The sequence below is a fragment of the Seriola aureovittata genome, chromosome 23 (assembly GCF_021018895.1).
Source record: "Seriola aureovittata isolate HTS-2021-v1 ecotype China chromosome 23, ASM2101889v1, whole genome shotgun sequence".
In the NCBI taxonomy this organism is placed as follows: Eukaryota; Metazoa; Chordata; class Actinopteri; order Carangiformes; family Carangidae; genus Seriola; species Seriola aureovittata.
The window spans coordinates 4,522,001-4,543,681 of NC_079386.1; the positions used below are offsets into that span (position 1 = coordinate 4,522,001).

A 21,681-nucleotide genomic window follows, 5' to 3' on the forward strand; every position below is an offset into this window, starting at 1 on the left:
GGGGGGTGTGCACACACACCGTTAAACTACAGCTTAGCATATGTACAGAGCGTGACCTGTACATATGCTAATAACTTGTGTCACATCAAACATTAACTTGAGGTTCTGATTCAAATAGGCTGCGCAGTGGGCATGTGGAAACAATGTGCACATTTGCTTAACAAAGATCTCAGGTTTTTTTTTTTTGCTTTTTTTTTTTTACTATGAAATGTGTGATAGGTGTGACATGACAGGTGCAGAAAGATGCTTTGTTCTTTGAACCAAGTAGTTTGGCAGGTGTCGCACTCCGCTGTGCATGCGAAGTGAGCAGCAGGGAATTTGGATTTGCTCAGTTTTGTCATTCTTTCCTGAACTTTTTGTGAATCTGGTCAAAGTTTGTCCTAGTCGTGGTGGTTAATTACATCTTGAACTAACAGGATGAGATAACTTCAAATTTTCCCTGGGGAATTTCTGTTGCTTGAGGATGGGTGTGTTTTTGAAAACAAGGTGGACAACTGCATTATACATACATTGTTGTCAAGAAAATTAAATTTGAACTTTTTCTTTTTAGCTGTTTTATGCTTTTGTTTGACAGAGACAGACAGGAAATGCATGGAGAGAGGAGGGGAAGGACACCTCTGTCTTCTCTGCTTGTCTCCTCTTGCTCCCATCAGCCACTCCCTCCCTCCCTCCCTCCCTCCCTCCCTCACCTTGAAGGCAGTGTAGCGGTCATCCATGGCGTGTTTAATGAGAAGGTTCTTGAGAACGCTCACGGCCAGCTGCCTGACTTCGGGCCCCTGCTGCAAGGCCTCTGCCACTTCTCTCAGCAGCAGGCCGACCAGGAAGTGGTTGCGGCAGTATTCCTCCGTCAGGCTGAACTCCAGACTTTGTTCTGTGGTTGTGCCAGACAGAAGTGTCATTGGTAATGGATGAATAGATGCCAGTCATGTCGAATGTGTTTGTTAAAGCTGGTTGTACATGCAGTTAGAAATCTAACCGAACCTACTTCTTACCAGAGGTGGACAAAGTACACAACTCCATTACTTGAGTCAAAGTATAGATACTCCTGGTTTCACTGAGCGTTTACCTGAAATCTGCTATATTTTTAGTGGATCACCCGGAAAACAGACACTGACAAACACTTAACACACTTAAGATAAGGCTGTGAATGCTCGGGTGAATCTTCTGGTTCATCTTTATCTAAAGTAGCCATAGTTAGGACAAGTTCAATCTGAGCTGTTCAAAAATGCATCAACCACAACATGACTGACAGCGGTGGTTAGAACTGGCTCCCAATGGGCATGATACGGCTGGTGCCACAACTTGAATGCGAAAAGTGTTTCCATTTCATGTTTGAAATTCTCGTGTTTCCATTGCTCATTTTCAAGTTGGCAATTATAAATTGCGCATTAAGCAGGTTAATGGAAACACACCCAGTGACTGTTTTTTCTCCTGTGACGAACACAGCCTGTGGTTTATCAGATAATCAAAATACAATAAAATTCAAGTGATGAGTACTTCAAGGAAATGTAGTGTAGTCAAAAGAACAATATTTGTCTTTTAAGTGTAGTGGAGTGAAAGTCATAATTTTACAAAATAAATAATACTCAAGTAAATGTACTTTGTTACTGTCCATCCCTGCTTCATACACAGAAGATCAGAGTGCAAAGACAAATAGCTTAGGTCTTAGATGCAAATACAATATAACCAGTGTTCAGTATTCAGTCATTCAAAGGTAAACATTGCAAAACAATATGCAACAGAACAGCAACAAGCCCACGTGACACATTCATTCAGACGTGACTTTCCAACGTTCCCACACCACACAATTAAAAGAGGAATTAAGATAGTTCATTACACATTGCTGACATGAGGAAATGTTATAATGTAATAAGGACAACATCTTTTGATTTTTATCTTCAGAAAAGAGATAAATCAACAGGAATCAGAGAAACGTGCCACTGAAAAAGGAGAAGCTTCAACAGGGAGTATGAGGTATAGTTTCACAATAACACTGCGACAATATTAAAACAGGCAATGCAGCCTGGGAAATAAGAAATCATCTGCAATTATCTTCTCCAATGACACAGACAGGCAGAGAGAGAGAGAGAGAGAGAGAGAGAGAGAGAGAGAAGGCAGACATAAACACCAAGAGGAGAGAAACGCAGCTTTGTGAGAGATGTTCCTGTGTGGTGTTTGCAAATATCAAGTCAATTATGCTTTAAGATAAGCGGCTCCATTGATTCGCACAACAGCCAAGCTCCTCTCATCCGCAAGACACAGGCTCAGGCCCCGGCAGGCACATGAAGACATTAGCCTAGAGTTAGCATTGTGCAGAGTGAGCAGGATTGAATTGGGTGCCTTATGAGGAAAAAAAGGGGGGGGGGGCTGACAGGATAGGGAGTTAGTGCAGGTCATGTGCAAGGTGTTTGCATACGGCAGCAAACAAGGAGGCGATGGTGTCGAGCAGTGAGCATCACCTACCTACAGGGCCAAAAAGCTCCGTCGCATACGGAATAAAATCTGACCACAAGCAAAACACAAAAAAAAAAAAAAGAGAGGGAGGGGGGGAGTAAAAATAAAGAAATTTGGGGGTAATACTGTAGACAATACATGCAGCATTACAACATACACATGTTGTTTTTCACTTGTGGTTCTGTAAAACATGTGGTGTCACATGACACGTGTTGGACAAAGTTGTTAAGCAGGTCAGAGTAAGGTCATCAGCTTACTTACACACCTGTGTGTGTGTGTGTGTGGAGGGTAATAGACGGCATGGGTGTGGTGGATGCAGGGCAGGACAAGGTCAGTGAGGGGTCTGGAGTCATGTGAGCACGAGCTAGTCAGTGGTTACATGTGTGGCAAGAAGCATAATGCATTCAGGGGAAGGCAGAATACGATGTCTTGACTCTCACCTTGCACCCTCTGCAGCTTGGTGCGCCCAAAGGCCATGGGCAGGTTCAGAGGGATGAAGTGCTCGTGGTTAGACACCGTCATCAGGAAATCAAATTTCATTTCAGCCAGCACCTGCGGCAAATATACATATGTGACTGTCCTGCACGCACACACGCAGATTTCTGTCAAGCCTCAGTGCACAAAAACAGAGTTCTCCTCAATGTCTAAATATACAGTAATCCTCCATGCTACTTCTCAAACTAAGCCTGGCTGGGGTGTCAGTGTTGGGTCAATTTGTTAGTCAAATGTGCAGCTGATACAGAAAGAGATAGAGGAGGAGGAACCGTTTATTACAACTCTGCCTTTCAGTACAATGGCCTTGTGAGCTCAACGCACTGCAACCACAGAAAACACATGCAAATACATATTCATCAACACATGCGCCGCAAATACACACAACACAAGCAAATACAGAAACGTCCTGCAAGTAGCACAGACAACAATCGAAGTGTTTCCAGGGGAAATGTGCATGCTCACTTGTTTTTCAATGCTTTTCCTTAAAAAAAAGTCACAAAGCATTGAATAACCGCGTCCCAGCCTCGTTCTTCCCTTTTCAGTGTCCCCTGGAAACACTTAACTGTTGTTATCCGTGCTACTTGGAGCACATTTCTGTATTTGCTTGTGTTGTATTTTTAGCACATGTGGTGTCAAATTGATGATGTTTTCTGAATTTGCTTGTGTTTTTTTTTTTTCAATTTGCATGTTTTTTGAGCTCTCAGGGCCACCGTGTTTCAGGTAACATAACAGGTAATGTAACTTTACCTGGATAAGGATAATCAGCTGGAAACATCTCTTTACAAATTACACCGGCAGTATGTCTTTACTGAGCGTGCTGGGCTGCTGAGTCAGGGCATGTACTGTACCTTGGGATCCTTGAGACTGAAGTGACACATGTAGTGGTTGACCAAGCCAAAAGCAAAGCCCCTGTTCATGAAGGTCAGGCACCTCTGCAAAGAGAAGAAGCTTGTTTAACACACACGCAGCTCAGGTACTGTATATGCAAGAGGTGTGATCCCGGATAAAACACGCACATTTTTGAGACTGAGATCAACATTTCAAAAACAGAGCTGTCGTGTTCAGGAACGGAGTAAAGAATGAAAACAACTATATGATAAGAAATTCAGTGACTCTCTCTTCATTTCACACGTCAGATAATTGGTGAAGTTTGCTCGTATGGCACTTATTGAACAGCCCTTAGCAAATTAAGTGGACTGGGTTTCATGTTTTTTTTTTGTATGTGGGGTTCAGACCTTGATGAAATTGGCCAGGCTCAGGTTGATGCAGCGAGCTTCCTCTGGGATCTCCATGTGGCGGATGGTGATATGCGGCATGACTGACAACACCAGAGACTGGAGCGCCTGGTGGAAGCTTTCAGGGAAGCGCTGAGCCCGCGGCATCTAAAGAGACATATGTAAGGATAGATCACTTAAACTGAAGGCATTAAAAAAAGTTAAAAGGTCATATATTTTACACTTTTCCTGCATTTTATTTGAAGTGTTGATATCCATAAGTAGATATCTCAGGCTTCTCTCTGGTGCTCTAGTAACAACAGGTCAGTGAGCCAATCAGAAGAGAGGAGGCTCTGAGCCTCTCTCTCTGCTTTAAAATAAATAAAATACATGGAAATCTTGCTTTTTTACAACATGGGATTTAAAATGTCAAAGAGCTGGAAACACTGTGAACACAGATAACCACAGATATGTAGACAAACTTATATTACATATGCATTTTCTCTAAATAGGTCATAGTTTAACTTAAAAGCAGAATAGAGCTACAGTCATCTCTGCTCACTGCTGAGGGTCTGGCACTGTTGACTCAGACCCCTGTAAAATACAGACCCAGGGCATAAGAATGTGAAAGATACACATGGCTCACAATCCGTCTGCTGGTCTTTCTTCAGAGTGTGTGTGAGGTTTTGTTTGTATATGTTGACATCTTTTATACACATGTGGTATGAATTGAGACGTCTAGACATGTGACCTTAAGGCAACATCACAAGCAACGACTCATCCTGCCAGACACACGGATGTGACGTGTGATAAACTGCAGATCTTTAATTGTGCATAAGAAGATGAGGCCACTCAGTGCCAACCTTGATGCGGTTGCCCTCCTGCAGGTACTGCGCCATGGATTTGGCCATGGTTTCAATGAAGAACCAGGAGTACTATAGAAAGGGAATGAAAAAGAGGACTGGAGTTAGACTGCAATGGTTGTTGCCTAATGTACAGTTTTCCTGGAAGAGAACATCAATGAAGTGATAGCAGAAAAAATGACTCCGTGTAATAGAGACAACACAGTGCAAGCAGCAGCATGTTTGAGGCGAGAAAAATCCACTTTTGCTTTGAAATACACGGGGAGCCATTTTACAAGCGAGTGCTCCATCTGCTGTTCAGTGTCGGTGCTGCCACTAACTGAGCGAGGGAAATGAAGGCACCTTGAGCAGTTTATTGCTGGTGTTGAAGTCAGCAGTTTGCTTGAGGATGGATGTGACTGCGGTGGCCAGCACCTCATGAGTGGTCGCAGAGTTTCCTGATGCAGTGTTGTTGGTCAGAAACACATACTGAGGATAGAAAAGTAAAATTATTTTTTTGTAGCTCTGAATTATGCTGATGGCTTTAACCCCTATAGCAGCGTTTGTGTTGGTGGGTCACCTTGACAAAAGAGCGCAGGTAGTGCTCCAGCCCTTCCTCGTGACATCTGGAGACTATGTGTATGATCACACTGAAGATACAGAGCAGGGATATTAATTATCATACTGTAAGCATTTTTGATCAATAGTTAATAGAACATAAAGTTCAGAGTGAACAACTGACCGCAGAGAGTTGACAGCGATCTCATGGGATTCTTTATTGGCTGCTGTGAGCACTTCAAACAGCTGCATGAGCACTGTTGGTAGGAAGTTGATGATGACATGAGTCTCCATGGCATGCAGGCACTGCAGGAACCAGGAACAGGTGGAGGAAGAGGAAGAATTAGATGAGTCAGAAGTAAAAACGAAAATTTGAATGAAGAAAAGGATCAAAGTAGGAAAAGGGCGCATCATCTGTTCATGGTGTCTTACAATGACAAAGTTAGTCCTCTGATCTAAAAGCAAACTAACCTGTATCTATCCTGGCACTGATCCTGACTGTGATAAACTGTGTCTTGTTGACTTGACATTTGTTGTATGCTCCTTTTTTCATAGCTATGTATGTTGTTGTCAGTCTGTAAAAGGCACTGTGTATTACTATGTTTTTATTTTCTTTGACTTTAGTCTTGACTTCAGGAACAACTACGTCAAAATATTAACATATGATACTGATCCTGTTTGTTTAGTCTTCTCAAGAAGTTTATCCTGAAGGCAAGACTCATTACTAGTAAAAGGCTGCACACTTGCATACAGAAGGTTATAATTTTATGTACTTATACCAGATTTCTATTTCTATTTAGTTGGGAAAATCAGTGACATCAAGATGTACCTCGATGCAAAACAGGTCAAAAGCTAAATCTGAGCACTGGGGTGGACACCACATGTGACGGGTATGTAAGAGACTGAAGTTTTGAGCAGTGATGATTTTTGCAGGTACTGTAGGAGGTGAACTGTACTGGAAGTTCTCAAAAACATCACTTAATAATTTGATTTTATCATTGAGTTGATACAACTTTCTGTAAAACCCTTGAATGGCTGCAAACACTTCATGCTGTGCAGTTGGTGACGGGTCTGTTAGTCTGATGAGATATAGTAGGAAACCATGAGCTCGACCACTGCTGGAGACAGTGGGGGTTCTTTCCAAAGGAAATCATTGTCAAATATTGTGATCTTGTCTTTTACCAATTACTTTCTGGCAGTAGGTTCATACAGCTTTGCAAAAAGTAATCCAGAGCAGGTAAGGGAAAGCCATTACTACAAAACAGTCAAAACCAGTAATACCTACAGTGGGTTATTTATGAAATATTTGGGATGGAAAGAATTACTTTTTATATTAGACTGCAACAGGACAACATGGGAAAGATGGATAGACAACATCTCACCTGTACGACCATCATTTGTTTAATGTGAATATCTCTGTCCTTTTCTTTACTTTTTTTTTTCACACCACTTTTTATAATTTGAGTATCATGAAGGTGCACCACAACATTTCAGTTCCACTAATTTGGTTTTTATTTTCAAATCTTTATACCTGTGTTTTTGATTTAATTTACTGGTCACAATTGTGTCTTGCAGAGAGCTTGGATGGAAAAGACTTGTGAGCCATCACCTTGTTTGTATCACAATAAAAAAAGAATCTGGTGCTGCAGTCAGGGAGCCTGTGTCTGTAAATGATCCCTGGTCTCAAATGACTGCGTGTGCGCCATCTCACCTTCAGGTATTTGACGAGTTCGGCTGAGTTGCCCTCTGATGTCGTCCTCATCAGCTGGCAGTGCTGGAAGAACTTGTGTAGATGCAGGTCCTGAGGATATGAAACAGTCCAGTATCGGTATCATCCACACTCCCTCCATCTGCACCAGCTGCCTTTATGCAGACTTTACATATATGTGAGGATGTAAAGGACAAACAGAAGAATCAAGTTGTACCTGAGCATATATTGTTGATGCTACATGGGTCCTCACTTTGAAGAGGGTCTTGGCATTTTCCACCCACTTGATGTCTGGCTGGGACTGTTCAAAGGAGACATGATACACATATTACAGAACATGCTGTGGTGCTCGTTTTAGGAAAGGATCAGGAACACTGTAATCCTTCTCAGCTAATTCTGGACATGACAGAAGTAACTGCAATGTTTCCATCGCTCTGAGTGTTACTGGTGTAACAGGATGTGGTTCTACCTTCCTGGTGTCCTGACACAGGTATCCAGCTGGCAGGGTGGCGGCTACAGAGAGCTGAAGTTCTAATGACTGCATCCTCCCATCTTTTAGCAAGGGCATCCAGGAATAGCCCACTAGGAATGGAGAAACTTTTAGCAGACTGACGGTAGATAAATGAAACACTGACATCCTATAAATCAATAAAGCTTTGCAGCATATTGAACACCCTGCTTAATCTTTATCTTAAAATATAAAAACTGCAGCCAGCGTTTGTTGCCCTTTTTTTTTTCCTTTTTTTTTTTTTTTAAATGCTGCCTTCAAGGACACTCATATACATGCAGTAGGAAACAGTTTCCCAACAGGCTTACCCAGTGACTCCACTCCCTCCCTCTTCTTGCTGCTGGCCTTGCTGCTAGACTCACAGCTGATGTGGTAAAAGGTGAAGAGGATGTGGTGTTTCTCATGCACGTGGACCGGCAGCTCAATCTTTACCTGTACACAGACGAGAACGTCACCGTTTTAAGCTTAAAATACCATTAGTTTATTCCTCATACTGAAACCAGAATAGGAATGTATGTACCAATAAGGGACTTAATATAGTAATGATGCAGTACTACTAGGCAAGCAATATCAGAAGCTGCCCTCAGCGCATTAAAACCGTGTTTATTTCATGCTTTATTGGTCATTTTCAGGTTGTATCTCAGAGACAAGTTGATTTTATTTCATTGAGCAGCTTTTTCACCAAACACCCTTCGAAAGGTAACAGATCGTTGAACTATTGTGATTTCACCACACTTCAGACTTCACTCGACTCTGGAATAAAACTCATAATAACACTCATGCTGCCTTGAGCTTTATAGGGGTCATATCATCATATTTCACACTCTTTCAGGAGCGGTGCTTCCCTTTTCTTATAAATTTCATATGCTAGAACATTTTTTTTTTCCTCAACCGAAGTGGATTAAAATGAATTGAAAGTGAGGCGTCTTGTTTTTTCACAGTTGTCTTTTGTTCACAGTCGGTAAGTATTTGTTATCAGCTCTGCAACGTCGCCTCTCATTCGTCTCTATGTACAGAGAAAAAAAATCATCTTACAACATGAAAATTGCAGCCAGTTGTGTTTTGTTTTTAATTCTTTTTCAGTAAAGCTGCCTTTAGGGACACACATACAGTATATCTCTGTACAGTGATTCATCTGTACGGAAAACTGTTACTTGTTTTTAATGTTTACACCCATAGGACAGTTGATGTCTTATAGTGAAACATATTAAAACTATCTTATCCACCAGGGGGCAGCATTAGCAAGGAAATATATTTTCCCTGTGTCTTGGGACATGACGATTTTCTCACAGGAAATGACACATGACTGAGCAGAACAGCTAAATTGACTCGCCACATATATAGATGGAGCTCAGAGCAAATTTCTTAAGAGTCATTCATTCAGTCAGCATGTTAAAACTTCTCTCAGGCGTGAGTCAGATAAAACTTCCTGTGTCCTGACTTTCTGAAATGTCAGAATCCTTGGCACCACAATACTAATAACAATACTACTAATAATAAATCATATAGCACATTTCAGTGTACTGAAAGACTTAACAAGATAAAAAGATTAGAAAAAAATATCAGGATAAAATATGCTAAAAAATACATTATTGTTGTCAAATCTTTGTCATCTGGTTAGAGCAGAAGTTGTCCATGATATGACTGGAAGCTGAAGCATGTGGAGGTAAATCCCAGTGAGCGTGCCACTGTGTGTGCGAGCCCGCATGCGGGTGTATGTGGGGACTCTTAAGATCCTAATCTGTTTAACATCAGGGCCATATGGACCCCCTCCGTTCTCCTTCTCTAACAGTATCCTGACCTCTTTTGTTGAGCTCCTGGCTTCGTGTGTGTGTGCATGTCCGTGTGTGTGTGTGCTCGGGGTCAGTGACTGTTTGACCAGTCTAGTGTGAGATCACAGCTCTGCCCCTGAGACAGATTTATGGGATTATCTCAGTGCTGTTCCGAGGAATTTGAGAACTGAACACACACTGTACAAAAGTATAAGGATCCAGGGTGTTTTGAGAAAAAGAGTATTAAGAGTTTCTTCACTGCTGCTCCACACGCATTTCTATTTTTTTGGCTTGAAATTTTGTGACAATAACCTGATGAATGCTGTTAGGTTTTATTCTAGAGATTAAAGGTTTTATATTGTATTAAGGTAAATTTCCATTTGTTGTTTGATTATAAAGCAGCTCTAGGTTCTATACTAATACTGTGAAAGTATCAAAGAGCTCAGTCCACAGAAAAATACACACAGCCTGTATTCAGAAACTGAGCCTTAAAAGAAACCATTAGGACTTCTGTAACTTTGTGATGTCACAACAAAGCAGTCACTGCTCTCAGACATGCCCCAAGCCCCACCCACCCGGACCCACCAGAAAACAGTGAGCCAATCAGAAGAGAGGAGGCTCCTCTCTTCTGATTGGCTCTTCTGATTGGCTTCTGATTGGCTCCAGAGAGAAGTCTGAGAGAGGAGATGTAAAACTACACTGAGATGGTTTTTGATCCTTAAAACCACAAATGTGGGGCGTCGTGTGGCGTAGTGGTCTAAGCAGGCGCCCCATGTGTAGAGGCTACAGTCCTCGCTGCAGTTGGCCCCGGTTTGAGCCCCCCATCGGACGGCCTTTGCTGCATGTCATTCCCCCTCTCTCTGCCTCCCCATTTCCTGTCTCTCTTTACTATCCTGTCCAATAAAGGCACAAAAGCCCAAAAAAATATACTTAAAAAAACACAAATGTATCTCGGATGGATGGATCAACACTTTAAAGGAGCTATTTGTAAGTTTTGCTATCACTACAAAGCTAGCGTTAACATTAGCAGGTGTTTACTCACTAGTCTAGAAGAAACGTTGTGTGTTCAGCATTAAACTTCATTCCCTTACACACCAAGAGGTGTCTCCAGCAGTGGAAAGCAACACCAATGTTAACTCTTGTCTCTATCACATCTATTCTTCAACTGAATCACCCTAATAAGCTACCTCTGGCCCATCTCGTCACTTTCCGATAGCAACTCACTGTAGCCTCCAATCTACCCTGAGGATGTAGCGCTGCTCAGAGTGCGTATTATAACTTCTTCTCTTGTAAACGCCACAGTGGCTGAAGTTCTTGTCAAGCAACAATCACCACCGCTCGCTCCCGACAAGAACCCATGTTTGATGCCAGAGAAAACTTACAAATAGCCGCTTTAAATAAGTCGCAGGCCTGTAATACATTTATACTGATGCATTTAAATGGTGTCACCATCTCAAGGAAGTCACCTCACCTCGTCGTAGAACTCTGGGCTCTGATTGTGGTGCAGGACGGCTGCAAAGGTGTTCCCCGTGAAGAGTGAGTCTCCCGGCTTGCCGTAGATGCACTGAAAAAGAAAAGCAAGCGCATCAGTCATCCAACTCTGGCACTTTGATGTCGGGGGCACAGCAGTGAGTAAGTGCTCAGCAATCTGTGGTTACTGACAATATTTGGAGAAAAGACGATGTTGGGTGTGCGAGCCCTTCACCACATGCATCTTTGAGGCACCAGCCAGAGAAACTAGAAAGGGGACCTGATGAGACAAGAGGGGCCTCATCCTGAAAAATGACATGGATTTTTAAGCCTTGCACAACAGTTTAGTTTATGTTCACTAAGCAGCAGCAGCGTCCTCCCTCCTCTGCTGGATGTTGATGACAGAAAATCAACAAACACAGAACAATTTCAGCACTTTGGCTCCACTTGTGGTGACACAAATATTCAATTATTCTTTCCAAATGGCAACTAGAGCCATTAGCAGTCGTGAATGTGGGATCGTTTATGAACACACCCTCAAAAACACAGAAGAGCCAATATGTTTTGTATCAGAGCAGCAAAAAAACTCTATAGTTCTATGGGAAAAACCTGTGTAACAAAGACAAGCTTGACCAGGTCAGGATATTTCTAATGAGGCGTGACAAAGGGGGAAAAAGAAAATTCAGACCTGTTCTGATGGCTGGTTTGATACTCTAATTAGGATGCTAACAACTGTAGTCATCTCTAATGAACAATAATGAGCCAGAGGAAGGAAAGAGTTCTAGAGCCAAGTGATTGAAATCGAGACTGATAGGAGCCAGGATCAGGAAAACGGCTGGAGCCTCTGCAGGAGGACTCGGACAAACCTGGAGGATGGGAGAGGCTCAAGAAGATGGAGGAGGTGGTGAGGGAGGATTACACAGAAGATCTGTTGTTGCAGATCATAAGGCAGAGCAGGACTGCGGGTGGTGCAGCTACCACGATGGGAAAAACAATACTTCGGGGGGGGGGGGCCTCTCGCTGCAGCCCCGAGTGGAGGGCTGATGGGAGTCTTGATTACCTGACTCAGGATGAGGGTTGAGGCGTGGCTTGAGGAGATGCCTGGGATCTTATCTGTCAAAGCTGTCCTGTTCATACATGTACGATGCCAAACAGGGCTAAAAATCTAACATTTTCTGGTAGAGCTAGTCATCACTTTAGCTATTAAAAGTGGCAGTTCAGGTTAATCCCACAAACAAAATCAAGCCTGAGCTCATGAATGTAAATTTGATCATTTATGGTAAAGATAACAGTATCTGAGGCAGCACAAATCTTTGTATTTCCAATTCACAGTCTCTGAAAAATCTTCACCCTTCACGTCCTACTTGCCCATGCTTCAACAGAACTGGCTCTCAGTCAGATCTGAGTAAAAACCCAGATCCTCCCCGAGCTTCCGCTGACTCTGATTAAATCTCCTCAGAGGTGTGCTGCCAGCTCCTGCTCAATTTTTGTAAACAACTTTCTGCCTCATCATACTTCAAGCATTGTTGGAGAGCATCCTGTGTATGTGTCTGCGTGCACGCTATGAGATATAACACTTCACGGCGATTTGTCCGTCTGGAGCTCCCTTAATCGCGAGCATCAAGTGTAAATGTTTTGGCGATTGCAGTCAAAAGAATTTCTGTTTGCCTCCATCCTTCTGGAAAAGTGAAAAGAAAAACAAATCCGCAGCGCTTTGATGACTGTTTCCACCCACAAATATTTGAAATGTGTGGCTACAGAGGAACAGAGAGGAAGAAAGAAAGAAAAAAAAAAAGGAGAGTGACCATTCATTATCTCCTCTTGCCAGCTATAATAACCAGCTTCTGTGGAGCTTTTCCTTTCTCCTTTTCAGGCCCCTCGGCTGCACACTGACTTCCACTTTGTGAAAAGCAATAAAAAGGGAAAATTTATCATGTTTGAGGCTTCTGCTTTTGATCAGATCTCACTTGGGACATTCCACAACTTTTCACAACAGAGTTATTGTTTCTGAGACAATTGCACCAGGCTCTTGTTAATCTGTTAAGAGAATAAAATGCACGATAGTCTCATCATCCCAACCATCTGTCCTCCTCTATCCTCCACTTTATTTCTGTGATCAGTATGAACTTAATCTAGTCTATATTACCTGCCTGTCTTTTGTTTGTATATTATGTTATGTTATGCTATGTTATGTTATGCGTGCATGTACTATATATTGTCCTGAGCATCTTCTGTGACAGAAACATCACACACTCATCTCTCTGGATGATGTTGTTCCTGACTCCTCGTTCAAGGCTTTGCATCTTTTCATTACAGATACTAAAGCAGCAAACATTACATTATTGAATTATGTGATACAATTCATTAATTTAAGTACGCAAGTATTTGTGGTGCTTGTTTCATTTTCTTTATTTTCTGTATCTACAATAGAGTAAACTGTCTAAAATCTGTCCCTGCTGTGCTCCAGCTGCGGCTTCTAAGCACGCAAAGTAAATGACTCAATTTCATTTTAACTTCCTACAATCTTTGATAATAAAGTGTTTATTGGTAAAAACCTATAACTTTAGGGCAGGGGAAAGCAGACAGACTGATGAACAGACTACCACCAGTCTGTCACAACCATTCATTACACCTACAGGCAATTTAGAGTTGCCAATTGCGGAGGATTTGTAGGAGGAAGCTAGAGTAAGAGAGTTAGAGAGGAAACCCATGCAGGAGAATATGCATTATTATACTTTATCCTCAAAATCTCAAATTAGCCTTGGTGGCTGATTGGTACTAGTTCAGGAATTAGATAAACCTTCAAGTAACTGACCTGTGAATACATTCCTGAAATCACAAATCAAACTGTGTGTACCGCTAACATACAGAGGCTTACTGCAATGAACTCACCTTTAAAGGGACTGCACCTTCCTCATCTGAGTCTCTGAACTGGATGCAGACTGCAATGTTTCTCGCCTGGTGTGAGGAGGAAACATCACGTCAGTCAAATCAATGCACACAGCAGAGGAGGAATCAGTGAGATCAGTGAGTCACGCACCTTGGTGAAAGTCTTCTGGTTGTCGTATTTGAGCTGCAGCGGGTAGATGTAGAGCTGGTTCTTGTAGGTGGTGAAGGGGTAGTTGTACTTGGCCTCCTCAGGGAGGAACTCCTCGACCTCCACAGACACCCGCTCACAGCCATCCTCGAAGGGCTTGACGGGAATGTAAGAGGAAGTCACCGTATCTGGGGGGGTGAGATGCAGATGGCACGGGTTAGGGAACCAAACCTCCTCAGCCGACTTCCTGCTTCTTGCTCGGGGTCATTACCTCTATAATATTGATATTGATTACAAAAACAGCTGAGACCTTGCAAATTAAATGTACAAACCTTTGTAAGCTACAGTTACATCTTATTTGCAATTATCTTAAATGCTTCCTTGCATGGCATCTAAGTACTTTCTTCATCTGCTGCGATTGATGCAGGATGCTGGGATTTTTCCTCTATTATACCTTCTAAAACACAACCACATCCTCCATTTGGGTACACTCCATCACATAAAATGCCTTTCTATTGGGACCCTAAAAACTTTCATACTGTATTGTTTGCACTCTAGAAACAGGAATACTTTTTTCTTAGAATGGAAGTAATCACTGGTTTGGTCTTTGCAGCTGTCTCTTCATAATGAAGAAATTCAAGCTTGTTCCTCTTTGTTTGGTTTTGACATGTCACTCTAGATAAGATCAGATGAAACTGTAAATGCAGGCAACAACAACAACAGTCTCATAAGTCAACATAAGGCTCACATAAGTCAGTACTAAGGATGTCAGAATAACAGAATTTTGGTAGTTGGTACCAATACCATTAAAATTTAATCTCTAATACGATTCTTGATATATTATTTTGCTGCACCTGCAACTGCTGATGTCATTCCACGTTGTTATTGTTTACTGAGCCTGTCTTCTTCTTCTCTCTGAGTTTAATGTCAGTACAGGACACTTGTTGTGTCATTATACTGCTCTCGTCAGTCCTGGAAGAATCACATCTCTAGTACCTACGACTTGGTACAGAAGTATCGGTTCTTGTGACATCGCTAGTCGGTACTGCAGATTTTTTGTTTTTTTTTAATGGTGAAAAAACATGATAAACAGACAGACAGTTGAGATGAAATTAGATTTAGGGGTGTAGATGTAATTATGTTGGGTATATTGTGGGTAATGTGTGTATGTGTGTGTGTGTGTGTGTGTGTGTGCACATGGTAGCCTGTTCTATTGAGAGTCTATCATATATAATAATAATAATAATAATAATAATAATAATAACAACAACAATAATAATATGGTAATAGCCTGTGATAAATGTCATTATAATAATGAAATACCAAAATACATATTCACAAATTTATGTGTACACGTATATACACCGACAGTATAACAATAATCAATAATACAATAATAATATTAATATGATCTAATATAATATAATGTAATAACATACTGCAGATTATAATGAATTAATGCACAGCAAAATGTGCCCATAGTCTTTCCAGTTTAACTACAACAGCCTCATAAAACTCTTTCCTGCAAGTCTTAATCATTTAATCTCATTATTGTATTTTTTCGCAATGAAAAGTAAAGATGTGCGTCGGCTCCCTTATATTTACACTGTGCAGTGGTCTGTGTGTTTTACCGGCAGTGACTCAACTTCAAAGCGTGACCACTGTTAGTGACAGAGGGACAAATGTTGGGATAAGGGGAGTGTAGAGAAAGGACAACATACTTGAGAAGTCAGGTGGTACACACTCGATGGTGACATTCAGCTGCCCGGGGATTGTCTGAAGTTTGCTCTTCTCAGGTCTGATGAGGAAAAAGAGAATCCAGGATGAGTACATTAGAGGACATTCAGAAAACTGCACGACAATGCACAGCACCATTTCCTGTGCAGTAATATGCAAAAAATGTGCTAGCACATGACTGTTTTCAGTAACTAGGCACTGGCTAAAATAGCAGAAGAACGGCGATGACTCACTTCCTGATGTCGGCCAGCAGCTTGAGGATGTCATCAGTGGAGATTTTGCTACTGTCCTGGCGATAGAGAGGAGAGAACTTCCCATCCATGTCCAGGCTGCCCTGAGCGTCTTTGAACACCTGCCTGGAAACACACACACACACACATGGCTGCAGTGTCTGCCTCGGGCAAACAACAAAGTATCCGCCTTTTCATCCAGAGGTAAACAAAAACATTAAGGCAATATGTTTTTTAATCTAAAGCAAATTTAATGTAGCTGATTTTGGGGAAGTTAGGCTGCTTAAATATTTATTCTATTGTAATGTATTGCATCAGTGCCACACTGGTTGACAAAGGGAAACTCTGAACTGCCTACATCTCAGATTTTGTTCAATAATTGATTACATTTACAGTATATTTCCTCATTTGGCATTTTTACCCAAAGCAACTCACCAGTGAGGGACATCACTAAAGCTTCAGTGCAGTAGAAGACTTTGGTGTCAGTATTAAGTACGGCATCTATTTAATAAGTGAAGGAGATCAAGTAAAGGAGTGCATAGTAAGTGCTCGTTAGGCACGCTGGGGTGTTAGAGGTGAAAAGCTCAGAGTCTTCAAGAGAATCATGAAGATAAAGGAACACCGCTGCTCTGATAGCGTTTGGTAGCTTGTTCCACCATCAGGAAACCACAGACCAGAACAGCCTGGACTGAGTTTGTCTTGTGTGCAGGGATGACACTGCCAGACGACATTCCTTGGAGGGGACACAGTGGTGCAGAGGGAATGAATGATTGAGTTCAAGTAGAGCGGTGCAGACCCAGAAGTCACTCTGAAGACAAGCATTAGTGACTTGAATTTGATTCAGGCCAGTGTAGGTCGATGAGTAGGGGAGTGACATGTGACCTTTCGGGTTGATCGGACACCAGACGGGGCTGCTGCATTCTGGACCATGTGTAAGGGTTTCAGTGAGCATGAAGGGAGGCTATAATAGTAATTAAATGAAAAACTACTTTTCTAACCTTATTTTCCACATCTGGAAACTTGTTGACGCATGTATAAAACCTGTGGCATTTATACATCTATATTTTAAATAAAAAGACTTTTAGTTATTAAAATCCTTTCGTGCTGATGCCTTTTAATGCAGTCTTATGAAGCCATTCCAGAAATGAATCCAAACAGATTCATTTCTGGGTAATATTTATCCCTGTCTTACTTGGCAGCCCAGGCAAACGGCATCCTGTACTGGCCCAGGCGTTGGCATGTCTGCTTGGCAGCTTTGAGCACCTTCTGAGCGGTCTGCGGAGACATGGGAGAAGACACATATAAGAACACAGCATCGAATTTCGGCATGTGATTGTATTTATTATATGAGGTGAAAAGCAAATACCTTGTTGATGTCCGACGTCTTGATGTACGGCTCGGCGCAGTGGGTGATGCCGTTCTGCAACACCTTCTCCACACGGGCCACCAGGAAGATATCTGCATGAGGGTTGGTTACTGAAAAGATACCCTGGAAGACAAGAGGGAGAGATGGAGAGGGGAGGCTAATTAGTGTCGGAACGTGATGATTTAGTGTTCAACAAGATCTGTGGTTGTAATTTGATTTGGCAGACTGTAAACCCTGCTTCTGGGATTTTCCACAGGGAGTATAAAGAGGAGAGACGATACGAGGATGTGAAGAGAAACCACTTCTGGGAACTCAAATAAACACTTCAAATATCTTTTTCACTCTTAAATTCATCCACTGCTTCTCTACTAGGCAAGTGCAGGGTAAACTGCTGCTGTTAGCTGAGGTTATACAGGAAAACCACACAGGGCTCAGGTCTATTTTTGGTCTGGTGAGATGGGGCTGTCTTTAAGCTCGTAGTGTCAGTTCACACAAACAGTCTCAAGGGGACAGAAATGACATTCAGACGGGGCCACGCTGCCCATATTAATAAGCACATGCACAAATAAATAAAAAAAAACTTCCATGGAGGTTTCTGGGAAGCAGAAGCAAGTAATATTGGCTATCATAAAAGTTTAAGCCCAAGTAATGAAACAGAGGGGCATTACTGAGGCAGCAGTTGCACCATCTTAGCGGCTAATGCAGCTTTAAATCAAAAAGAGACGTAGACATCACAGACTGCACATTAATAATACACATCTTAGAAGAGGCTAGCATGGTGCCAGTCAGATAAACACACACACACACACACACCCTGGTTACACTCCAAGCCGTAACCCCGGCTGTCCTCTCCCATCTGCTCTCATTCACTCATCTTCACAAGTTTAACACAACCACATGCAGCTGCTTCTGCTTCCAGTCGTTTGACATTATGATTTGTTGCTGACTACTCATTACCATATATTTTGCAGACTGTGGGAAAAAAAGAGCTCCTAAATTCAACAGTTTACTTGCCAGAGTAGCTAGAAAATAGTGTAACTGCTCCTTTTTCTGAAACTCCATCATACTCAGAGAGATGTATTAGATTTGTGAATTATGTAATGGACTGGTGCAGAGGCTGTGGCCTCCTCCAGAGAGCTGCTGATGTAGCAGAGAGATATAACAAGTGGAGGCCCCGTCCTTGGACCACACCCAGTGCACCTAAATTAAACTGTGGTCAGCCGAGCTATAACAGCACACTAATCACAGAGGTAGAGGCTGCTATGTTTACATGCAGGCGCTTGTATGTGTATGTGTATGTGTATGTGTATGTGTGTGTGTGTGTGTGTGTGTATGTGTGTGTGTGTATAATGTGTGTGTTCTGCCGGTGTAGGACTTCCACAGATGTCGGCTGGCAGAACGTAACATTAAGTCCATAAATTATACATATGGGAGCTTGGAATGGTTCTTTATTATATCAGAAGTTTATAAACTGTATGGACCAGTCTGGCCTGCTACTGGTTGCAGAGTTTTGTATTAGAAATCCTGCTCTTCTTTTCTTTTTTTTTTTTGGATTAATGCGATAACGTCACAAAAACAAGAGTGACATTAACGATACACAGGAAATAATGGACAGAGATGGATATGACAACAAAAACAAACAGTTTTAGAGATGTATGCAAAAATGACAAGAATATGATGTAACCTAAATATAATTTTAAACAGAATGTAATAATAGAACAATATATATTATTACAAAAAATACATTATAATACTTTATATCATATATAACATACAGCCTATGTAATAGTGATATGTCTTATATCATAAATATAATAGGAGTATAAAATAGTATAAGATAATGTGATAATAGTGTAGTGATATTTCGGTATCATTATATACAGTGTGATATAGTATATGAGTAATAATTGTAATTTAATAAAGTTATGTTTATGTAGTGATGAGTAGCAAGGCCAGGCCACCATGGAGGTGAGGGACAGGGCGGGGTGGTTCAGCAAGACCCAGGTAGAGTGGGTCATCAACTAATCAGAAGGTTGCTGGTTCGATTCCCGGCTCTGGGCAGTGTCCTCGGCAAGATACTGAACCCTAAATTGCCCGTGTATAGTAGAAAAGCACTGTATGAATGTGTTTGTGAATGGGTGAATGTGGCTGTCATTGTAAAAGATTTGAGTGGTCAATAAGGCTATAAAATGTGCTATGTAAGTGCAGTCCATTTCCCATAGTCCAGTCATGTCTATTATGCTATAGAAATGGCCTAAATGCTGCTAATTTACAGAAGGCGTTGGTCTTGCGCAGTGACTGCATCACATTAAGCAGCCAGAGTTGAGGGACACACCACGTGTGTGTGTGTGCTGATCTCACGACACCTGCAGGAGTTTGCACAAGCCAAGAGTAACACTGACACATGGGAATTATTCTTTCCTAAATAAACTCTAGGCTTAAAATACAGTGACAAGACATAAAGATTACATCACTGAGCAGGGAAACTGGCAGACCACAAAGATCTGAAATCACTTGCAAATGCTGCATGAATGAGCTGAACTGAGTTCTCATGTGGATCCTCTCAAAGTTTTTTAAGGGCTGGGTATGGACCAAGCATTGTCTGGAGACACACTCCCCCATCTGGATGTACTACAAATGATGTGAAAATGCAAAGCACAGCACTTTGATTAAAAGAGAGAAATCAATATGAAGAACACTGTTATCATCTGGTAAAGAGCTCAGTCATCAGTGTGTCATCGGAGAGCTAGGAATCCAGCAAGTGATCACTTATCCCAGGCAGCGTGTGAACACTGAGAGGGGTATCACAGAAATAAGTGACAGTTCAGCAATCTGCCACCTCACTGAGCTATCAGAGCAGAGCGGGACTGACGACAGCGTCCAACCACAACCTGACGAGACTTGGAAAATTGAACACTGGTGCTGCTGATGAGACAATTCAAAATTTTCCTATTGTGTTTCCTCTCAGGCTGCATTTACTTGTTTAAACTTTTAATGTCTCTGCTTCAGAGGACGCAACACACCGAGGTGCTTCCTGTGAATATAACCCTTTGAACTACATAGAAACATTTCCTGTCATGCACTGATCACCGCTGTTGCACACACACTCATACAGTGACATCCACATTGACCTTTCTGCTTTTGGACTTTGCTGCTACCAATCCACGTTCATATACCTCGTATATCAAATATGCACCTATTATCTGAATATGTATTTTATCTAATATTTTATTGCAAGATACAGATAATTTCTTAGCAAATTGTGTATAGCGTCAGTTATTTATTTGTACTACTAAAGTCATTCTCCATGTTATTGTCAATCTCATTATAATATTACAGGTTTTGTTTTGCACCGTGCTGATTGTTTTTTTGGTTTTTTTGCACTGATGTGTCACTGTCTTAGTTTTTCTTAGTGTGTACAGTTTGTCTTGTACTGATTGTGTGTTCTTTGTGTATTTTTTGTGTTTTTAGTGTCTACTCCATTTGCTCTTTAAATTGCCTCCTGAGGACAAATAAAGTTTCTTAAATTAAACAGAATTGAAGTTGTCAGTTTGGTGTTTTTGGATGCACATACACTCTGCTTTCTGCTTTAGGTTCATTGTTTCTCCTCTGTATTCACTATTTTCTTTATTTTTTTTTTTTAAGTTTTTAGAGCACCTTAAGCTGGAGCACTTATGTGGAAAGGAATTACTGTTCAGTGTTGTCACTTAATTCACTGTTTTCAAAGCAAATTTCAGAAGAAATAAGTAAGAACACAGTCTGGACTAATGGCCACAAAGTTATTGATTGATTCCCAAAAGCTCATTATGTTTGGAAAGAAGACCCAAACAGAATGAAAGAGCCACAGTCTGAACTAATGCTCATTTTCAGCTATCTCTTCATTCGGTCTAATTGCCCTGAACATCAGAACACAGAGCCGCTCGAGCCAAACCTGTATCCCAACAGGGCAGCCAGATCCTTTGTCTAATGAACTCCAGCACCAGATACCATGTGACGTTTGATTGTAATTGAACATTATAAAACTAAACAAACCGATCCCAGAGATACAATAAAGCAAACCTCTCTAGTGTTATTTATACTAATGAAAACCTGTTATTGGTGTGATCCTGCACTATAGTTAAAGACTTTAAAATCTATATCAGCAGAAATACTATCACTATATTACTTTTTTCTTCAGAAGATGCTGATTTCAAGAGTGTTTTATATATGAGCAATACAGTGATTCAGGTTTCACATCCTGTAAAATGCAGCTGTGCATGAGTGATTCAGATAAAGTCACTTCCTCAAGCA

The 21,681-nt window shown here is 41.4% G+C and overlaps 1 protein-coding gene across 2 annotated transcripts in view; it reads right to left on the bottom strand.

The window, feature by feature from the left end:
- Positions 1 to 21,681, bottom strand: part of dock11 (dedicator of cytokinesis 11) — a 67,795-nt gene that overhangs the window by 25,862 nt on the left and 20,252 nt on the right. The window contains exons 13-32 of one of the 2 annotated variants that reach the window (XM_056369198.1): positions 17,392 to 17,514; positions 17,218 to 17,300; positions 16,029 to 16,151; positions 15,780 to 15,856; positions 14,062 to 14,246; positions 13,914 to 13,979; positions 11,023 to 11,115; positions 8,088 to 8,211; positions 7,741 to 7,853; positions 7,489 to 7,572; positions 7,275 to 7,364; positions 5,748 to 5,869; positions 5,586 to 5,655; positions 5,369 to 5,494; positions 5,027 to 5,098; positions 4,185 to 4,331; positions 3,798 to 3,881; positions 2,895 to 3,006; positions 2,464 to 2,502; positions 690 to 871 (exon numbers count right to left, since the gene is read on the bottom strand). In XM_056369198.1, coding sequence (XP_056225173.1) covers positions 690 to 871; positions 2,464 to 2,502; positions 2,895 to 3,006; positions 3,798 to 3,881; positions 4,185 to 4,331; positions 5,027 to 5,098; positions 5,369 to 5,494; positions 5,586 to 5,655; positions 5,748 to 5,869; positions 7,275 to 7,364; positions 7,489 to 7,572; positions 7,741 to 7,853; positions 8,088 to 8,211; positions 11,023 to 11,115; positions 13,914 to 13,979; positions 14,062 to 14,246; positions 15,780 to 15,856; positions 16,029 to 16,151; positions 17,218 to 17,300; positions 17,392 to 17,514 — 2,115 coding nt within the window. The remainder of the gene's footprint in view (positions 1 to 689; positions 872 to 2,463; positions 2,503 to 2,894; positions 3,007 to 3,797; positions 3,882 to 4,184; positions 4,332 to 5,026; positions 5,099 to 5,368; positions 5,495 to 5,585; positions 5,656 to 5,747; positions 5,870 to 7,274; positions 7,365 to 7,488; positions 7,573 to 7,740; positions 7,854 to 8,087; positions 8,212 to 11,022; positions 11,116 to 13,913; positions 13,980 to 14,061; positions 14,247 to 15,779; positions 15,857 to 16,028; positions 16,152 to 17,217; positions 17,301 to 17,391; positions 17,515 to 21,681) is intronic. The other variant, XM_056369199.1, reaches the window with a different exon arrangement.